Consider the following 17,721-nt stretch of genomic DNA (forward strand, 5'->3'; position numbering starts at 1 on the left):
ATTTTGCTATTTGTCAACTTTATAGCTGTATTCTGATTTTTTTTGTCCAGAAAGAGAAAAAAGAAAGGATCTTCTTTCTCTCTTTTCTAAAATAGCTTCCCCTCCCCCCTCCCCCCTCCCCCCTCCCCACACAAAGACGTCGGTTTTTCTGGCCATTGCCACTCATACATCGCCCTTTCTGGAGTAAATTCGTCACCCAAGGCAGTTTCGTGGTACAAAACGACACAACAGCGACCCAGTTTTACTCAGAACCCGAACAGCCGAAAAGGCTACAGAGCGTTTTCACTCACTGCAAATTTATTGGGACAAAAGAAAGCGTTTACATGCCAAAAGAGTTCAACTCCCACAGGATTGGTTTAAAGGCCCAACATGGCCACCGTTTCATTGTTTTGGAACACCAATATGGCCGTAGTGACGTTATGTAAAAACACACTATAGCCAGGCATGAGGTGTATGTGTAACCAACCTAAACGGACTTAGACATAGCCTGATCATGTGAACGAATGACTACATGTCTGAATAACTGAATGAATGAATACCTGAATGCGAATGAATGAATAAAAGAAAAGGAGAATGAATGAATGAACGAGTGAGGTCTTGTAAGTGCAAACGCAATACTCACGTGATGTCCTCCAGATTGACCACGCCCTCGTGTATCTTGGTATCATAATATCCGGGGTCTTTATCCAAAACCGAGTCTGTAAAGTTCTCGCTCAATGCCTTCACCCCTCTCTCGGAAGCAATATTCCACAGGACCGTCTGACCGTAAGCGAAAAGCAAGGTCGCAATTGCCGCGTACACATAATAAAGCGCGTATTTACGCATGTTTTCTTCGACTTTGGTTTCAAACAAACGGCAATTCTCCGTGATATTGCGCAACGTGTAGCTTATATTACACGTTGGAGGAAGAATTACTGCTTTTGGCGTTGGGGGAATCTCACTTGAAATACTCTGCGCTTTACCGATCGCGATGCCAGCGTCAGCCGCTTTTGAACCAGATCTTTTTCTAATCGGACTAAGCCCGTCATAAGTTCCAATGTCTTTTCGACTTCTGTTGGACTTCCTCTCTTCCCTTCTACTCACTTGGACACTAACTTGACCTTGACTGCCAGTTCCATTTCTAACTGGCTTATTTTCGCTAATGTCAGTTTCCGCCTCGACCAAACGTTTCTCCGTTAAACGCCCTATCTCAACATGAGTTCCTCTGACATCAATTCCCGCACTTACTCCACCTATCAAAACAGTACCTGTCATTCTAACTGATGCTACTTTCTCGAACGTCTTGTAAACCAGCTGTTTTCCATTCAGCCCCACAACTACCACTCGGTTCATTGTTTCGTTCAGTAAGACTTCAATCGATTTGGCATTCATGACATCAATTTCTCCTACCTTGGGTTCAATCATTTCCAGATTAATCAGGTGTGTTAACATGATTGTCGCAACACTCTCGTTCAAAGTGCAGTTACAGTTTTTCCGGATAACAAGCTCGTCAGTCAGGTTTCCGTATATCATGGCTCCCAGTGAGGGGATTAGTCCATTTACCACTGCCATTAATGAGCCACATATCATAAGAACACGGGAGATCACGTCTGAAACAAACTGAGTATAGAAAAAAAGGAAATGAAGTTGCAATCACTTAACCATCTCACGACTAAAAAATTCGCTTTGAGTGCCAGTGTAGTTAGCACGAAAGTGCTCTAAGTGGAGACACTATTTTTACGTGTCCTACTGGAGACGGGGCTGCCATTTTACGTGGTCATCCGATCCACGCGAAGGTCTAACCGTTTGCACGGCAAAGGCACTATCTTTATTTCTCAGGTTTTTTTTACGACCCTGAGTATTGGTCCGGCCTTGGGAATCGAATCCGCGACCTCCTGCTCTGCAGTCAATCGCTCTACCGACTGAGCTAATTTTGTTTATCGACTTCATAGGCAACATTACGCACAAGGCAATTACTAACATGATGTTCCCCTTTCTCTAGTTAAGAATGATGCGTTAATTGTTGCCTATTGTCACACACCCTAATCTACTTTCATATTTCCTTCTTTACGAACCACACGCCCTGTTATGGATTCTCATACACTATTATTCCACAGTTAACAGCACTATATCGTCACATCTTAATCGACTGAAAAGAACGTGACAAATTCGAATTCCGTTTTGCACCTCATGAAACTTATGATTTCATAATCGACAGCTCGTAAGTGTTAAATTTAAAGTTTATTTCAGGAAGTCAAGACCAAAGGATTTAAAATTCAGATTCCGTTGTGCACCTCTTTAAATTTATGATTTAATAACGACAGCTAGTAAGTGTTGAATAAGCGTTAAAAGATATAGTAGCCTGAATCGGATTCAGATACGTACGTGCATCTTTCAGGAAGTCAAGAACAAAGGATTCAGAATCCACATAAATCAGTCGTTAGATTCGTATCAATCACAATAAATTTCCCGGGAACGATGAGAAGATCTTAACTAATCCGCGGAGAGACACAGTGTCGGGCAATTTTTCTTGGTTCGTACTTGACATGCGTCGTAACCACTGGTTTCTATACGACTCGTAGTGGTAACTTGACACGAGGTCGCCAGGAGTAAGTCAGTAATTCTTTTGGTTTGAAAATATGTTTCCAGGTGATCACGATGTGGCACCTTGCGGAATGCTTTTTTCCTTTTTGGCACCAGGTAGGGGCACGTGACATCACAATTTTCTTATTTACAGCCAAGCCTAGCCTTCGAGGCACAGACGCATTTTCGGTCGCCGCTTCTCTCTCTCCGAAAATAGTGATTGGCTAAAAAGCTCCTACGTCACGGAAATCGTTGCTGCTCGGGTTGCAGACGTTAATTTTCGGAGGGAGAGAAGCGACGACCGGAAATACGTCTGCGCTTCGCAGGCTACGCCAAGCCTGGAACGCGTTTCCTTTTCAACTGTACTCTGGAGAAGTTTTGCCTTGCTAGTTTTGTTCATATCCGCAGCGCCAAACAAACATCGGTAACGAGTACTGGTATTTTTAGAATATTTAAAACTTACAACAGATGAAGGCCAAACTGATTTTGAATCTTATAACAGTCAAAACTTAAAATATAAAATCGCTTTGCTTACCGTTTCCCTTCCATTTTTGTTCTCTTCAAGCGTCATAATCTAAACAAAGTTTCGTTAAACCATCGCCCAACGTAAAAATATCCACGGCATTTTTCTCTCGTCCAAAGGATCCCCGAAACCTTCTAGTTCAATCAAAAACCGACACATGCTGTGCGTGACCTTTTTGAATTTGTCAATTTCCACACGAAATTAACACAAATGTACTTTTCGGTAACCGAAATAATTGTTTAAATGTTTACTAGTTGTAAGTCAATCATTTGACAGGTTTTTCTCGCCTCGAACTTAAAAACAAATACATTACCGAAAGAAAATATTTCTTTTATCCACACCTTATTATTCATTGATTGGATAGCTGAAAAATAACAAGATCAAAACGAAATATCATACTTATTTTAACGTAATAAAAGCGGGCATTTTAACTTACCCGCGCAAGTGACTCTAACTCTCCGTTCGTATCACTATTCATCTCAGACAATAGAAGAAACAAGCAATTACCAAAAAGAATTTTTAAAAAAGACCGAAATATTATGACCTCTAACCACAACAACGCAAGACCGTCATAGCCACAACTTTGAGTCTTTCCCTTCTTACGGCCACTTGAAAAAAAGGTGTGTCGAAAATAACATTTTTATAGATAATATTCAATTTAAAGGTAATAAAATTTAAATCACATTGCCTTACAAAAGCGGATAATTATTTTTTCTTTTACCCCCTGCTATAGTTTTCCATCCCATACCAGAATTTTTTACCGGTGGTGACTTTCACCAAACGACTGGAAATGTCTTTCTTTTTTCTTTCATAAGGCACTTGACAAGCTAATCGTTCACCGGAGCATTTTAACGGGGAAGAATAGAATCTCATCTAAAAAGTTTTTTTTTTTGTTATAAAAGAAGATTCAGCTGTTTTCTTTTTTTTCTTATTCCCACTAACTACTGTTGAATTCAGTGTTAAGTTTTTAGTTTTGTCAAATGATTGTTGGACGGATGTAAACCGCAGTAAGAAATGAAGTAATTACTTCCTCGTCTTCGAACGTTTACGCCAATTCATTGTTTTGTGGTTAAAATGAGGAAAAGGCGAACAGACGCTTGCATCAAGACGTCAAACTCGAAAAGACTTCTGGTAGTGCCAGAAGAACCCTTTTGACCAGTAAGAGACTGCGAAATAAAGTCTCAGCAAAATGAACGAGCAAGGAAAGAGAATCTTTGAGCGTGACGGCCTGGGGAAACTGGGCAAACACGGTCTTCTTTGAAGTAAGAAAAACCAAGTGAAATGTTTCCTGCTACCAGAAATTACCCTAGATGCTTAGACTCAGGTAGTTATTTTTCTCTAAAGCTCAATTTTGAAACGCTGTTGATAATAACCATCTGTTAATCAAAATCGGTCCGCAAGATAACAAAAACAAAGGTTACAGGAATATTTTTTTTGTTTATCCGTTTGTTTGTTATTTTTTTTCGGACAAATTTAATTTCTGCCGTGAGTCTACCACTGCCACTTCCAGAAACCCTCTCAATCTATCAGTACGAATGATACAGTAAAAACTCGCATATAAGAACCTACAGGCTGAAATTTGGCAATTCTAATACAAAAACATTACTCCAATTTTGATGGTCAAAATTCTGGATTTTAATTGTGAGAGAAATTTCTGACAAAAAAGTTATTGTGTGTATGTTTTCTTTGACATGATTTACATTTGTTTGGATTGTCACTAGAAATGTGTTTCCATAAACCATTATGTATTAGTAGTACAATATTTCTACAATACAACAACCTCTGAAAAATAAGAACCTATTAAGAACCTAATCAGCCTGAATTGTGAAAAACTACCCCAAAATACACGAACCTTTTCAGCCTGACCTCAAAAATTGTAAGTTTTTTTATGCGGGTTTTTACTGTAGTAAGAGAAAGCCTAAAATGGGATAGCAGTGGGAGAGGAATTTATTTGAATGTTCCACTCGTTACAGTACCACAGAAAAGAACTTCTCAGTAGCTTTCAATTGAATGGTCACACTATGGGATTTGATCCAAAACCACACTAGGGCTCCGCTTAATAACTCAAGCTCCAATCAGCCAACCGTTTTAATGGACTCAAATGCGATATTTAATCCAAGTTACTTACAATTCAAAAAATAACAGCATCTAACAGAAAAGAGACTCTAAATACGTTAAAAAAATATCAAAGTTTGCATAACAAATTCTTGGTCTTTTCTCTTCTGGTTTAGAAACTTTTAAAGACCTTAAAAGTGAAAGAGAAGTTTTTAGAGAACATTCTGTGGACTAATCTTGGAGCTTGCTGTTCTTATAATAACATCACTTGTAAACATTTTCTCGAAACTAAGGAATTATAGAAACTTTTAGCTTCGCTTGCTTAATAAATTCAACCTAAGAGCTATTTATTTCTGCGCCCGCGGTGACTGCCACCGTCCTCTCAATGCTTGCACAACAACTGACATCACTTCCGTCAAATTTTGATGCGCTTCGAAAATCTCTTCACTTGACAAATCACCTAAGACTTCCGGTGACGCAAGATCTTTCAACGAACGCAAACAATCACAAAACTTGTCCCTATCTCGACAGTTCTCTTCTGCGCATGCGGCAACTGTAGTGCCTACTTCCGCAGTTTGATCGGAAGTGGTTTGAACAGGCAATGCTGTATTGAAAAGTTTGTTTTGTCTTGACTCCTCGTGGCCTTTCTGAGGCACCTCGCATTCTCCTCCATCTTCTTTTTCTTCGTCAATAGAAAGCACTTCTTCTCTTTCTATTCTTTCGCGCAAAAAGAGTTTCGTCGGCAGACCGTGTGTATCCCTCTGTGGGGTGAACATGTCAGCGGTTACTTCGACACCGCTAGGGTCATGCGTGGAAAGTGGCGGAGTGAGTGACTCTCCCATATCTGAAATCTTGTTCACTTGATCAGCTGGTTCTCTTACAACGCTATCAAACTTGGCAGAAAAGTCAACATTTTCATCGTTGTTATCTGCATCCATTTCGTTCAACTCCAACTCTTTACCAGATGTGACGCTTTCATCCTCTACAAATCTTGCATTCTTAGAGTCGCAAGACTTGTTTTTCTCATCTGATTTACTTTGCTCCTCCATCGTATCTGACTCTTTCTCTCCACCGACCGCGGGTTCCGTTTTCTCACCAACAGATTCCTCCACTCTTTCTGAGTTATCTCTAACACTAGTTTCGTTTTCAAGAGGAGTGGAGGTGATAGTGGAGTACTCAGTGGAGGTGACAGTCCCCTCTGCAACCAAGGTAAAGTTTGGATTTAGCGGTGTTATCTGTAAATAAACTACGTAAGGAAAAATTGTAGATAAAACGCTGTTAACTGAAGTAAAAACTCCGACGTTCGGGCGATACTGCCTTCAACAGATAGCATCGTTTCTATAAAGTTGACCTTTTTGCGTCGACTATATGTCTATGGTAGCTGTAAGGCTCAGTTCAACTTCGTTAACTACACTATATGTTTTCGTGTGAACGCAAACCGGAAGCAAATGTAGCCGCGGCTTCGAGCTTCTCTGTTTGAACGCGTGTTCCTTCGACTAGAATACGTAATATGTCTCACCTTCTTTGGGCTCTGTATCATCTTTAAGCGAAGCGTCTACCAACTTTGTCACGAGTGTCTTGGAATTCTTCCCACGCGTTTGATGAAATCTTTGAAGCGCTTTCTTCAGTGTTGGCACCTTGGGCGATTTAATCGGCAAGTTTTTCACCTGTAGGAAAAACACAACTCTTTCAATTCTAAATTTCCCTGTCAGACCACGAGTTAAATACTTTCTCAACATGACTTGCAAAACCAATCAAGCAAAGCAGGGTAGAATGAAATTGTCAACGCTGTCATTTCCAGTATGTGGAGGATCAGTTCAGGGAAGAAGAGCACCAACTTAAATAATCAAAGGCTGCGTGGGGGGGGGGGGACCCGGGGGGTATTATACGAGGAGACTCCGCCACGGGGTCCAACCCCTTACCCTTGTACAGGGCTCGAAGTTAACTTTTTAGCGCAATTGCAAAGTTTTGCTAGTAAGAATTTTTTCCACTGGCCAACTGGTAAGACCACTAGCAAATTCTTTCCCTTTGTTTGGGAGACATGGATGATTCTAACTCCCAAACGTTTGCTAATGGATATTTTTCTCACTCGCAGATTATAAAAATCACCCGCATTTTGCGAGTTTGCGAGCGTTAATTTCCAGCCCTGTTGTATATACCATTTTTGGCAGAAAAGGTACCCCTTTCGTATACCTTCTATTGACAAATGGTACCCCTTTCACATACCTAATTTAGAACTTTCCATCCCTTTTAACTGCTCAGCTGTAAATGCACTGTTTTTTATGTGTTTTCTCGACTTTTTCACAGCCATAAAAGGGGGGAACAGATTTTTTTTTGTATAGTTACTTTAGTGTTACTGTTTACAGTGTAAAGTAATGTAACGTAATGTATTTGTAATGTATTGTAATGCAATGTTATACAATGGCATGTAACGTTAGTATTGTAAGGCTGCGGAGGATTTAATAAAAGTTCGAGTCTCGCGTTCCAAAGAAAAAAAAATCTGTTAGCCCTTTTGGGCTTTTTTACAGACCGAAACGATAGATTTCCCTACCCTTTCATATTTTGCAACTAGTAAAATCCCTGCCCTTTCATACACCTGAAGCCTGAAAAAGGTACCCCTTTCGGCCGGAGCCCGCAGTGTTAGACATTGTAGGGAGTACCCCTCCCCTCTAGTGGAGATGTCACTCCTCCCAATCAAAACCTGAAAAATACCTGTTCTTCTTTCAGAGCTGACAAGTTCCCGATGGTATGAATATTCTGCGCACGAACCAGATGACCCATACCGCGTGACCAAGACATGGTGAGGATGCTAGGAAGGATCTGCTCCACAGGCACTGTGCACGACACTAGATCCGGGTACACGCAATGTGTCATGTCCTGAGTGGACTGGTCACTATTTATAGGAATTGGTCGTCGCTAAAATGATAAAGTTACATCAACTGTCAGTCCACCAAGTTTGGTCGAGCCTCCTAATCAAAGAAATTACATCCCAAAATGTGTGTCTCCCCTTCCACTATGCGCTCATTACCCCGGCCATTGAATAGGTGATCTTGTTTTGTCCCAGACTCTTCCACTTTCACGTGTTACTAGGGAGCTTAAGCAACAACGACGGCGACCGCTATGAGAACGTCACCAAAAAAGTGAATTCGCGCTCCCTCAAACTTAAGCGTGCTTATTCCATCTCGTTGAATTCGTCAAATGTTGGCAATTTTTTGAGAGTTGAATTCTACGGGACTGTATCAAAGTTCAGGAAAAGAAAAAGAAAGTTGTTGCCTTGTGTTCCCGTCCTCGACAAAACGTGAAATTAGTCATTTTCACGTTGCACCTGCAACGACGGCTAAGAAATGTACAAAAAAGCGTGATGCACGTGCAGAGTTGTTGTTTTGCTAATCTAAACCTGTTGCTTTTTTCCTGTTCTCGTTGCCGTCGCCGTCGTCGTTGCTTAAGCTCCCTAATGAGAATGATCATGGGCTTGATACCATGAGGAAACCATGGTTTGCACATGAAAAGCAGAAGGGCTTGACACAGAACTTGGTAATATCCATTCAGAGTTTCTCGAAAGTCCCGGGTCCTAGCTGACAAAACCAGTTCAAGGTACTTAATTAACTGGTAGTGTTTTCATGTTGTCTGTAAAACTACTGAAACCCCTATCTTGAATATAAACAAAAACAGCCTCTCCTGATTACAAAATGATAAGACGGGCGACATTCGATAACTTATTTCCGCCACTAAGATATTCTCTGTAAAATCGCCAAAATGACGATGGTTTATGCGAGGGCTACTTGAATTTTCATGGTAACTAACCGCTGAACATCTTTCTAACAACTCGGCTGAGGAGTTCCCATTTTTACCTACCGTAAAATTCCGAAAATAAGCCGCTCCATGTATAAGCCCCTCCAAATATAAGCCCCCTAAACCGGTAACACAGAAAACCCTCCGTTAAATCGCCAATCCAAACATAAGCCCCCCGGGGGCTTGTACTTGACAAATTTCCCTCAAATACAAAGTAAAACAAAGCAAAACGGTAAATTTACTCCCTACTATAAGGCTAGCCCAATCGAGTTTGAAACGCAAATTTCCCTCCGTAGATAAGCCCCTCCGAATATAAGCCCCTCCAAAAATAAGCCCCTCAAAAGGGGCCTTTGAAAAATACAAGCCCCGGGTCTTATTTTCGGAATTTTACGGTATATCGATAAGATTGGCTACCTGTTTCACTGCTGTAAAAGGAGAAGAGCTCGATGTCTTCAGCTGTGAGGCAGTTGTTGTTGATTCTGAACATGTCGCTTGAGAGTCTTCGCAGCTGTCGTCATCTTTTACGGGTAGAGCAAAAGACACTCGCCTCACCTGCAACAGAAGCCACAATTGGCGTTATCAGCTGAGTTGATGAGATAAGTTTCCAGGCCTCGCATATCAACTTCAACTTCAACTTCAACTTTATTTCATAAGACTATTGGTTACAATAGACTGGCCCGCAAAATAGCAATTGCTAATCTAGGCGGACCAGTTAAAAGAAAAATAAATTGAAAGGAAAAGAAAGGAAAGGAAAAGGAAGGAAAAACTACAATTTTAAGTTACAATAAATAATATTCTATCACAGTTTTATTTTAATTAAATTAAATCTGAACAAGCAAACAAACAAATACTTTAATACAGAAAGCGGTTGTTTACATGGAGGGGTGAAGATCTTAAAACCAGGAAGATCCTAGGAGGCGGAACAACTTTTCGTTGGCTTTACATGCAGAAATTTCAACTAGGGAAGTTACTTTAAAAGATGGCGGGAGACAATAACAAACACACAATTTTGGCCCTTCTGCTCTTTTTGGTAACGTTAATAACAACTTTTCAGTAGCAGCAGGCGGTTCTTTACAATTGGTAACGCTAAACGAAATTGTCTGCCTATACTGCCTTGATTATCAACACACCGATTCGCCGCCATTTTTGTCTGGTTTGTCTTTAGTACTAGGAACTTCCTAGCGAAAGCAGTTAACAAGGTGCTAGGATCTTCGTACCGCTCAGCTACAAGACCCTAGTACTAGGAAGATCCTAGTGCTAGGGACGAGTACAACCCTCTGCAAGTAAACTGAATACAGAAAACATAGGGTGCTAGGATGATCCGCCTTCTAGGATCTTCCTGGTGCGTCCATGTAAACAGGGTTGTATGTGAGAGGGCTGTGCACAAAATAAAGACACAAAAATTACCTTTCCGGGAGGGGAGGGGGAGTCAACAGCCTGCTTGTTTCCAGGCCACCTCTTCAAAATCCCAGTTGTTGGTGAAACGCCTGGTGAGTTTCGCCCTCGCAAATTAACGCGACATGGACTCCCCCCTGCTGCAAAGGGACGCAGGAACTTGGGGATTGGTGACGAGGTTGCTTCCCTTGATACGCCCGCGAGCACTGGTTCAGCGGATTTCACAGTGGACTTTTCGAGGATTATCTCATCATGTTCTTTGTCTTCGTGGCTCATTGCGCTGACTTCTTCATCTACGGTCTTTGCAGAATTTTTCACGCGTAAAGGAGTCTTGTCTCCTTCAGTTTTCTGCTGCAGTTTTCGCCTTGTTCTTCCTGCCACCGGCGAAACTATTTTTGCAATTTTAGACTCATCTGGCTGAAGTGTTTTTTCGGGCGATCCACACCTGTCGTTATCATTTCTCTCAGAAATGTCCGTCTCTGTATTTATTTCACTTGCCCATCGTTCTTCCTTATAATCTGCCTCAGCTACGACATCTTCAGAATCCTTTTTCCCAACATTCGCTTTGTTTCCCAGTGAATCAAGTGAACTGGGCAAAACAGACACCAGCGGAATGGAGACTCTTCTGAGAGACTGGAACGAAGACTCACAACTCGGTGTCTGCGACGACGGTATGATATCTGGTGACGTCACCTCACACTCGTCGTCGTCGCCAGTCAGCGGTTCACTTTCAGTAATCGTTACATCTTCATTTACTCCTGGCGTTTTATCACTTAAAACATCAACTTTTCCTCCGGCCAATCCGCTATCCTTTTCCTCGCTATCTGCCATCATTATCTCAACGACTTCCTTGTCACTCTCCTCAATTTTCCCACCCTCTTCTTCATGGTAAGGCTCGTTTTCCCCCGCATGGTCCTTTTGTTCAAGGATTTCATTTTCGCTTTGGTCGAGGATTTCTGTTTCGTTTGTCTCCGCAACAGAGATAACCTCAATTTCCATCACTTGTTTTTCTGTGAGCTTCTCATTTCCTTTGTTAGGTTCCAGAAGAGGATCTTTTTCTCCTTCTACAAGAAAAGGCGAGAGAGAAGATACAAATTCTTACATTACCCGTCAGAAAGGTAACAATGAACGTTTTTTCCAGGAAAGTTAAAAAAATAATCATCTTACCTGGAGTACTTGACGGGGTGGTGTCTGGACTATAAAAAACAGAACTGCTTTAGTTCCTGATGATACAGCAAACGATATTTTAACAATAAGATTCCGAGGCCGAAAATCAGTGTTTTTTTTTTTCCGAAAGGACATTTTTTGTTGAGAATAAGTCACATTTTGGTCGGTTAAAACAAAAATGCGGTCAGGCAACACATGATTAAAGAACTTTATCTATAAAGCCAAAGAGTCGTTAACAAAAGAAAGGACGTTTAGGATTCCGTCAGACACGGGTTAGTTCAGTCGGCCGTTGTTCGATGCCCGACTTCGATTTGCAGGCCTAAATATTCGGAAATTCTTTAGTTCACCGTGACGAAAACATGGAACGAGCGAACCCTGTTCAGTTTTCTCTCTTGCTTCATTCACTGTTTCGAGTCATTTTTAAGCATAAAACATAATTCTAAAGAATTAAGGTTGCCAACTCACGTGACTTGAACTTGTGACGCTAAATACTGGGAAAACTGCGTACAGTCTTGTGATTGGTCGAGAGCGTTGTAAAGGGCAGGAACTTCACTAAAAATGAAGCAAATAGGATGAATGACTAAGATGTGAATAAATGAAAATTGTATCACGATCCAAATGGCCTTGACAAAAAATGTGCTACAGTAACCATTAATGATAGAATCAGAGAATGGGATTCACAGTAAGTAGCGGTAACTTGTTTAATAACATAGCTGTTTACGTAAATAAGGAATCATTGAAGCTTTTCAATTAATGGGAAGTAGACTTCAAATTTCAACCGACAGCGGAACTGAAGAATACTTTTGCTTTGTTCAGCAATGCTGTTTGTATGGAACGTATTGAGTATGCAAAGGAAAAAAGCTAGCAAGTGAAGTTTTGTACGGACACATTGGACTTCGGTACGGTTTACATGACGCAATAATAAGAGAGATGAATGGTACAGAGAGAAAAACACTCAATCTAGTCCTTGGGATATGTGAATTTCACCAAAGTTATTTTTAGACCAATTAAACGCTTGAAAGTCATCAAATTATTTCCTAAGAGATTCCTCTAATAAATTTGATGTCCCTCTTCCCCACACCAATTATCTTACATATAGTTGTCGTTATAGCAGAGCAGTCTTATGGACCGGTTTGCCTTCGACTCTTTAGCAAGCAGAATCCATGCACAGAATTCTTCGAATAACATACACTCGGCATCCATGGAAAGCAGGCTAACTTAATTTATATACTATTTATTATTTATTCATTATTTAATGTTACAAGCACATCTGTTTTATATTACATTTATTATCATATTATTATTATTAGGTTATATATATATACATATTATAAGAATAGCTTAGAATTTTATATTAGTTATATGCCTGATGTTTTTACCGAGTTTACATAAAGTTACTAGACTTGACTTGACTTGATTCTATCATGGCAGTAACAAAACCTGCACTGAAAGAGAATATTATGGTATTTCCTAAGTCGCCTATTCAGGAAAGTAAATTCTTCACCTTCTACTGCGCATGATTTCCTTTTGATGTTCAGTGAGAAGTCGTTTCTTTTTCGGCGAAGGTGCGATCATGACGTAATCCTACCGACAAAAACGCCAAATTTATCAGCACTCGCTCACAATTCAAAATAACACAAGGGTCTCAGATTAAACAGCATCCTGGCTACACAAGTCAAGTGCCATGGTGGACTAAAAGTGTTCGACAGAGACCTACAACAATGGATCCCTCGAAATATTTATTATTCAAGACTCCAGCCCTTCAAAAAGTTAACTAAATAACATCAACCCAGCTCTCTCCCCATTCCGTTTAAGAGTACTGGGGTAACAATCTGGCCCGCTCGACCAAATAGTGCTAGATTGAGAAACCGATGATGTCACAAGTGGTACAAGAGACATGAATCCGCAAGTGCGGTTACGGGCGGTTCAGGTACAAATGGATTTAGGTAACAATCACTCCTCTTTAGGCTGGACAATCGTCGCAAAGAACGCAGGCAAGGCATCTTTACATCATTTTATCAACCTAGGGGCCATATTAGAGTATACCATACTTTAACTTCACGCCATCGAACAGAGCCAAGCCTTTGGGAAACCTCCTCTCCAACCCTTCCTACCCAACTTGGTTCACTGCAGATCACACTTACCTGCTCATCATCGTCATCATACTTGGACAGCGGTAATTTTCTCCTAGCATGCGTAGTGGCAGGGGAATTTCTTGGACGTCCCAGCTTTGGTGATCGAAGAAGCTGAAAGAATAAATAAGCCAAAAAATTACATCGGCTTCAAAACTGAAAGCCTGGTGGTCACTCAGTTCACAATTGTGAATTTGAAAGAAAAATCGGATCATTATACGTTTCTGGTAAAACGGCCCACCTACCCCTCCCCTAAGCCAACATTAACACTTTCTTCCCACTTAAAGCAAAATGTTGGCTTAGGGAGGGGTAGGTGGGCCGTTTTACGTGGGCTACAAGACTGAAAGTTTGGCGGTCACTCACTTGACACCGGTGAATTCGAAAAAAAATACTGTCTAGTTACAGGGGCCCGTTTCCTTTTCGGGCCCGAAATCAAATATTCAAACCGAAATATAAAGAATAAGAGCGCTGGTCCTGGCTAGCCAACTACTCCATTTTGTTTCACTAACTGATAGTTTTATCATGCTAGATGCAAAACTATTGAAACCTCGATCTTTAATGTAAACGGAGACAGCTTACCGGGCCCGTTAATTATCGGGACTTTCGAGAAACGGGCCCCAGGAGGGCTCGTTTATTCCGACCATCGTTCATATGTTTAAGAGGTCGGAGCCACAAAGATAATAAAATACCGTGTGGCACGAAATTTTTGAGGGAATTTATTTTTGGGGATTGGCCATTTTTTGTGTTTTGTGGGACTAAATTTTTGCGATTAGGACAGATGGGTTTTTCTTGCTGGGCATTAATTTTTGAAATTTTCAGAAAGTACAGACTGTAACCAGTAACCAGATTGATAATATTTTCGTTTTTATTGAGTAGGTGCGATAGAAATACATCTTTTCAAACAATAAACCAGTCTTTCATTATATAACGTTTTGTTTCTGAACAAATGAGATGTTGTGATTGAACAGATACAATTTCTTAGTACTGTATTTTTGTGCAGCGAATTTACGCTGAGAATATTTACTCTAGAGTATATTTTTGAGGGAAAAAGGTTACGGTAATCTTCATTTGCGGGAACTTACTTTTGCGCATCGCTGGAAAAATCGCAAAAATCAGAACCCACAAAAATTTCGTGCCACACGGTAGGTAAATTCAACTCCAATGAAAAGCGTTTGTTTGTACCTGTTTAGATGAAGAGTTTTCCGCTGCCTTTTCAGCACTGACTGCCCTGTGCAGAAAACTTCCTTTCAGCTGTGGAGAGCTGCCTGACGATATTTGCTTACGCCTCTGCGGGGAAGCCAGGATACCAAACGACGGGGGTTTAACGATGTCGGTCTGCTGAGTAAGGTCCTCAGACTAAAAAATGAAATGACAAAAGATATAACATTTATTGGCCATTACAACCATCATCATCACCATCATCACCATCACAATCATCATTTTCAGCATCATCACCGTCATCATTGTCAACATCATCATCGACATAATCACCCTAGCCAATAATCCTCCAATGTGAGGGGTAGGCTGTACACGGTAAATGTAAATCAGTCAGCATTACCACCAACATCATCGTCAGCATCATCACCATCATCATTGCCAGCATCATCACCAACAACACTGCCAGCATTATCACCAACATTGTCAACATCATCACCATCATCACTGCCAGCATCATCACTATCATCATTGTCAGCATCATCACCATCATCACTGCCAGCATCATCACTATCATCACACCATCAACATTGCCAGCGCCATCATCATCATCACTGCCAGCATCATCACCATCATCAGTGTTGGCAAAAATAACTCATCACACCTAACTTATCCATCATCATTATAACCTCTTTTACTATCTTCGTGTTGATCTAGCACAAAATTATCACTTTCACTAAAATATTTGCTGAAAATTTATGATTAATTACCTCGATGTCCAGCTGGGTTTCTTTGACTAAAATCTGAACGAATGATACAAAAAAACAGATTTGACAATACATCCTATCATTGTCTGGAAACTACATTTAATCGTGTAAGTGAAGCAAAGCTTAAGATACACAAACGTACCTGGATGTTTTCCCAGCCTGGCAGAGTTAGGGCCATTTTATCTTTGGCCACCTGGAGTACTGGCCTAGAGCGAAAAGCAAGAAAGTTAAAAACCTCAGTTCCAAACTGTTTTCAGTGTATCTCTTGGTAAGTGTATCAACTATTACATTTCAATGTTGTTGCCATTGATGTCATCTGTATTGTCTCCATTCTCAGTGACCCATATTTTGTCACCAGTCGTTGGAATTTAAAATGATCAAGACTATTGTCATTCTCATCATCACATCACCGAAATTAATAGCCCCTACAGTCATGATAACCATGTCAAGAACATCCAGACCAACTTTATCACCACTACCACCACCATTATTATCGTCATCATCATCATCATCATCATCATTACATCTTTCTACAATGTACATTACCATCACTATCATTATCATCATCATCGCCATAATCAACACCATTATCCTATAGAATTATTTCCTATAGAAATCACGTCACATTGTCCAAAACTCAGGTGCGGCTCGTGGTTTCACTGCAAAGCTTTCAACCTTTGGAAGTCATTTCTATGGTCAATAAGAGCACAGACCATGGAAAATTGTTGTCGATTTGTTTTTTTAACACCAGTTTTTTACGTCCGTTTCCGTTGACGTTTCCTTGGAAATTCGCACGCGACAAGAACATTGCGCCACCATCGCGTCATTTCCATGGTCTGTACTCTTATCGAACATAAATCTCGACCAATCAGCGCACGAGAAGGCGCTAAGTTATTGTTAAATACCATCATTTTCATCGTCGTCATAACTACTACGATTCTCACCACCAGCGTACACACCATCGCCATCGCCTTCACCATTACGTTTATTCTTACACTGAGATTTAACAATTTTACTGTACCTGAGGTCTTCTGGGTAGCTGAGTACTTCAGCATGAGCAAATGTTGCATTCCAGAACATGATAGCATGGTTTTTTATACTTCTTTTGGGGTGGGCAAGAGTCACTTTCTGTTAAAATAAGCAAGAAAATATTCATGGTGAGTCTGTTTCTGTAAAGATATGGAAACGTTTCCTCACAATTCCTCACTATAAGCAGTCGAATCAAAAGAGGATGTTTCACATTGAACTTTACCAGTAATGGAGACATGACAGCTAAGAAATCTGAGTTGTATGGTCCGCAATGGCGACTTTGTATGCAGGTCAGAAGATCAGTCCACAACTTCTCAATCTGAGGAGGAACAAAGAATAAATTCTTTAACTACTAGTAAATGCTCTCTTTTAAGATAAAACCATGTTCCTGTTAAAGCTTAAGTCACAAGTCTCATCGTCTTGTTTCCTTGGGTCTTGATTTTCTTGCACGTGTATTTCAAATGTGCTTTTTTCGTCCCCATAAGAGACATGAACAACTGCTGCCATTATTACGGCCTGTTAGCCTTGGAAGTATGAAGCTAGTTTGATACCTTCTGGATAAGTCTTGCAGAAAATAGCCTCTTGTCCAATGTCGTTTCAGTAACCTTTGTGCTGCATGAAGAATAAGAAGACAATAATTATTACAGTTGTGTTTGTTAGGCTAGGTTTGCACTAGAGGAGATTTTTCGAGATTTATAAAGGTTTCCCGATTTACTACATTTGAATGTATTCTGATTTGCAGACATATACATTAATCAGTTAATCCAAGAAATTCACGGCAGGTACAAAACGCAGGTCACAGGTCACAGGTCAGGGCACAGGGCACAGGTCACAGGTCACAGGTCACAGGGCACAGGGCACAGGTCATAGGGCACAGAAAACGCAGTAAAAACAGTTAAGACACTCCATTAGGCTTTTTTGTTTTATTTCCGGTTACGCCACAATCAGGCATATGCTTGCCATCGACCATGCTTTCCGGTTTTGTACTGAGGGTTGAACAAGTAAATGGCTAAAGTTACACATTGTATTGGAACTTGAGGAGTTCCTTCTCTGGAGATCTCGAAACGAGGCTTTTTCTTCGCTCCACGCGAGCGGACTTGAAGCGAGGCTCTGAGAGGAGAATGGAACGGAAAATAGCCTCGTC

General features: G+C 40.7%; 1 protein-coding gene across 1 annotated transcript in view; it reads right to left on the bottom strand.

The window, feature by feature from the left end:
- Nucleotides 1-5,155: 5,155 nt before the first annotated feature.
- Nucleotides 5,156-17,721, bottom strand: part of LOC140930249 (telomere-associated protein RIF1-like) — a 32,048-nt gene continuing 19,482 nt past the window's right edge. The window contains exons 25-39 of the mRNA XM_073379924.1: nucleotides 17,129-17,189; nucleotides 16,801-16,896; nucleotides 16,570-16,676; nucleotides 15,691-15,754; nucleotides 15,552-15,584; nucleotides 14,809-14,982; nucleotides 13,639-13,740; nucleotides 12,999-13,078; nucleotides 11,960-12,046; nucleotides 11,495-11,523; nucleotides 10,340-11,391; nucleotides 9,347-9,484; nucleotides 7,853-8,056; nucleotides 6,660-6,807; nucleotides 5,156-6,338 (exon numbers count right to left, since the gene is read on the bottom strand). Coding sequence (XP_073236025.1) covers nucleotides 5,488-6,338; nucleotides 6,660-6,807; nucleotides 7,853-8,056; nucleotides 9,347-9,484; nucleotides 10,340-11,391; nucleotides 11,495-11,523; nucleotides 11,960-12,046; nucleotides 12,999-13,078; nucleotides 13,639-13,740; nucleotides 14,809-14,982; nucleotides 15,552-15,584; nucleotides 15,691-15,754; nucleotides 16,570-16,676; nucleotides 16,801-16,896; nucleotides 17,129-17,189 — 3,226 coding nt within the window. The 3' untranslated portion in view covers nucleotides 5,156-5,487. The remainder of the gene's footprint in view (nucleotides 6,339-6,659; nucleotides 6,808-7,852; nucleotides 8,057-9,346; nucleotides 9,485-10,339; nucleotides 11,392-11,494; nucleotides 11,524-11,959; nucleotides 12,047-12,998; nucleotides 13,079-13,638; nucleotides 13,741-14,808; nucleotides 14,983-15,551; nucleotides 15,585-15,690; nucleotides 15,755-16,569; nucleotides 16,677-16,800; nucleotides 16,897-17,128; nucleotides 17,190-17,721) is intronic.

Source organism: Porites lutea, chromosome 3, assembly GCF_958299795.1.
Source record: "Porites lutea chromosome 3, jaPorLute2.1, whole genome shotgun sequence".
NCBI classification, from domain to species: domain Eukaryota; kingdom Metazoa; phylum Cnidaria; class Anthozoa; order Scleractinia; family Poritidae; genus Porites; species Porites lutea.